The 3,611-nt window shown below is 39.6% G+C and overlaps 1 protein-coding gene across 1 annotated transcript; it reads left to right on the top strand.

Annotated features, from left to right (window-relative positions):
- The first annotated feature begins 328 nt into the window (after positions 1-328).
- Positions 329-3,166, top strand: LOC131030488 (pectinesterase). Its single transcript, XM_057961326.2, has 2 exons — positions 329-1,533; positions 2,306-3,166. The coding sequence occupies exons 1-2, from the start codon at positions 456-458 to the stop codon at positions 2,998-3,000; spliced, it is 1,773 nt and encodes a 590-aa protein (XP_057817309.1). The 5' UTR covers positions 329-455; the 3' UTR covers positions 3,001-3,166.
- The last annotated feature ends 445 nt before the right edge of the window (positions 3,167-3,611 follow it).

Below are 3,611 nucleotides of genomic sequence, written 5' to 3'. Positions count from 1 at the left end.
CAGCAATCCTCCATAGAAAAGGTCTGATATATTCCGCGTACTGTAGTAACATTACGCTGTGGTGACAGCCTAATCACGCGTTGGAATGCTGGCCTAACGTCGTCACATGGGAAGGGCAAATGTAGATTTTTCATTTAACGTATACAATACTCATTCTATAATTGAGACGCTGACCCTCTACCCATTAGTTTCGGGCTTCCTTCCGATCCTTTCAAACCAAAGTAAAAATTCGAACGCGTTCTCCGGTAGAATAATCAATTTAATTTACAACATCCCAATCATCTCAATACAGCTTGATACAGCTCCATCATTCCAATCAGAGGTAAAATAGTAATAAACCATTTCACATTGGAAATGTCAGAACATTCAGTGTATAAATACATGCGCGCTCGTACCATTTTCTTATTATACAGTAAGCACTAGTTTAGCATTCTATTTGTTGGAAGTGGAACAAGATGCATTCATTGAGCGAGGAGATGCATTCATTCAAAGGCTATGGCAAAGTGGATGCCCTGCATCAGGAAAAATTAGTTGCCAGAAAGAAGTCAAGAAGAAGAATCATCATAATCGGTATAACTTGTTTGGTTTTGATAGCTATAATTGTCTCTGTTGCAGTTGCAGTTGTCCGATCTAAAAGCAGCAGCAAGGATGAAGAGCCCACTGAAATGCAAACGAGCAGCAAGGCCATGACAGCCGTTTGCAGCGTCACGGTCTACAAAGAAAAGTGCATTTCCAGCCTTTCCTCTTACAATGGCTCCTCCAAGCTAAGCCCCAAGGATCTATTTAATATTGCAGTGGTCGTGGCCATGAGGGAAGCACAGAATGCCCTTTCTGTTGTCTCTAATCTCACGGAACAAATTACCGATCCGGAGCAGAAACAGGCGTTCAAAGACTGTGGGGAGCTAATAGACCAAACTGTAGACCAGCTAAATAGTTCTAGTGACGATTTGAAGAATTTCAATCTCAAATCGTTGACTGAGCCTTCAAGTGATGTACGGACTTGGCTCAGTGCTGCGCTCACAAATCTGGTCACCTGTGTTGACGGCTTGTCCAACACCACTTCAAGTCAAGGTAAAGATCAGATGCACAGTATCGTGGACAATCTGAGCGAGTTGACCAGCAATTCTCTGGCGATTGTAAGCAATGTTGCAAAATTGCTGAAAAAATTGAAGATATCCTTCCCTACCCGACGTCTGTTGATGGATGATTTCAATCCTGCGGAAAATGGGTTTCCAGGGTGGGTGTCTGCAACGGATCGAAGGCTTCTACAGACAGACATAGTGCCTAATGTAATTGTGGCGAAAGATGGTACTGGGAATTATAAAACGATTCAGGAGGCAGTGGACGCAGCCCCTACCAAGAACGAGACCAGATTCATTATCATGGTGAAACAGGGGATTTACCAGGAGACTGTGGAAGTGAGCAAAGCGAAGACAATGTTGATGATAGTCGGTGATGGTATGGATAAAACGATTATTACTGGCGATAAAAGTTTTGGGACAGGCACCAAAACGTTTCATACTGCAACATTAAGTAGGCATTTTGACTCTTCCATCTTCCCCAAGGATTGTTTTTCTTTTTTTAAATTTGTGTTTAAAACTTTTTAAATATTGTTCTTCAGTACCGATAGGGAAATTTATTTTTACAGTACCCATGACAGCATTGTCCTTCTACAGTTGCCCCTGTCTATAGGGTAGTATAGGGTAGGATCTTGTTATAGACTATCATATTGAGCGATATGTTTTTTATAGATGATTTATAATATATTGGACTGTACTAAGAATGAGACATCTAACTGTGCTTCAAATTCTATATGTAGATACTCTAGTGCCCTGTGTACAGGTTAGAATAGGATAGAATCTTTTCATGATCTTAGAATAGGATAGAATATTTTCATGATCTTTTATGTTGAGGGATCTGTTAGTGGATCTGTTAGACAGCTTGTAATGTAAGGACTATCCAATAATTTGAGTAGAGGCACTAACTGTATTTCAAATAATATTTGTACATACCCTATTATATTGAACTTATAACCTATCTATCAAATTAGATTCGATTCTTTACACAAATTTCTCTAACTAATAGATTCTATAAACAAAAAGTTTTCTTTTAAGTTTTCCTTGATTGCTTGTATCTCATTAGAGAACGAAAAAAATGTTTCATAAATTTTTCAATTCTGTTGATGAAATTAGTTTCTGCCCGATTGTTTTGAGGAGAAACTTTTCCAGTTTTCAACTTCGTCTTCCAAGAGTTTTCATTGCTTTTATGAAAAGCTCTGACTGAATTTACACTGACTGAAATGCAGTTGCTGTTGGAAAGGGATTCATTGCTCAGGACATACAAATTAGAAACACTGCAGGAGCATCCAACCATCAAGCTGTGGCTGCTCGAGTTGGGTCGGATGAATCGCTGTTCGTTAAGTGCAATATAAGCGCCTACCAAGACACTCTCTATGCACATTCTCTCCGTCAATTTTACAGAGACTGCTACATTTCTGGTACAGTGGATTTCATCTTCGGAAATGCTGCTGTTGTGTTTCAGAATTGCATCATTGCTGCACGGCTACCGGATCCAAATCAGAAGAACACTATAACTGCTCAAGGGAGAACAGATCCCAACCAGAATACCGGAATCTCCATCCAGAACTGCAACATTACTGGAGAAGCCGATCTCTTTGCCGCCAAGGACACTTTTGCTACATACCTTGGGAGACCCTGGAAATTGTACTCGCGGACAGTCATAATGACCTCCCACATGGACGATATCATTAATCCTGCTGGTTGGCTTGAATGGAACGGAGACTTCGCATTGGAAACTTTGTATTATGTGGAATATCAGAACACTGGTGCAGGAGCTGCTCTCGACCGTCGTGTAACGTGGCCTGGTTTTAAAAACACCACCGATGCAAATGAAATGGCTAAATTTACAGTGGAGAGTTTCATAGGCACTTCGTGGTTGCAGGCAACGAAGGTTACATTTTTTTCAGGTTTAACCGCATGATGCAACAAAAGTTGGGCATTTGCATTTTGTCATATACTTGCGATTGTAGTAGATACCAGAAGGAACATTACCATGCTACGTATGAATGTAAAAACTGGCATTGGCCCACTGTAAGACCGATATTCTTTATTAATGACATATCACTCCCAATTTGTCACCCCATCAAGACCTGGAATACCAACAAGTTGCGAAATCGATAAGTTTTTGCATCAACATCTGCCTAAATCAAAATATCTTCCGTGCTGGCCCCACCACGTGGATCTCACCAAATGCGAGTTGCTAACTTGTACGAAACGTTCTCCCCTATGTCGTTTAGTTTGTAAATCCGACGCCTATACTTTCTTAACGAATATCTCTGGTCGATTGTCCTTTGTGACGTAAAGACAATTCCCGACTTAGGGATTGAAAGTCAAAGAAAAAAATAAGAAAGTTGACAATTTTGAAATGTTCACATGGCAGAAGGCTTTAACAATTTTGTCGTGTATTTTATAGTATAACAAAATAAATAAAGTTGAGTCAATGAATATTGTATGCATTATTTTAATATTTAAACTTATAAAAAAATTTAAAATTAACAAGAGATACAAAGCGTCAAGTATCTGTCAGATGAA

Source organism: Cryptomeria japonica, chromosome 2 (assembly GCF_030272615.1).
Source record: "Cryptomeria japonica chromosome 2, Sugi_1.0, whole genome shotgun sequence".
Taxonomy (NCBI): domain Eukaryota; kingdom Viridiplantae; phylum Streptophyta; class Pinopsida; order Cupressales; family Cupressaceae; genus Cryptomeria; species Cryptomeria japonica.
The sequence above is the reverse complement of the archived record's forward strand: the minus strand, read 5'-3'. Positions and strand labels throughout refer to the sequence as shown.

What these genes read in the sequence shown, in the direction of transcription:
- LOC131030488 (XM_057961326.2), top strand. Translation starts at nt 456, where the DNA reads ATGCATTCATTGAGCGAGGAGATGCATTCATTCAAAGGCTATGGCAAA. An exon ending in GTTTCATACTGCAACATTAA is followed by an intron (nt 1,534 to 2,305) that starts GTAGGCATTTTG and finishes ACTGAAATGCAG; the next exon opens with TTGCTGTTGGAAAGGGATTC.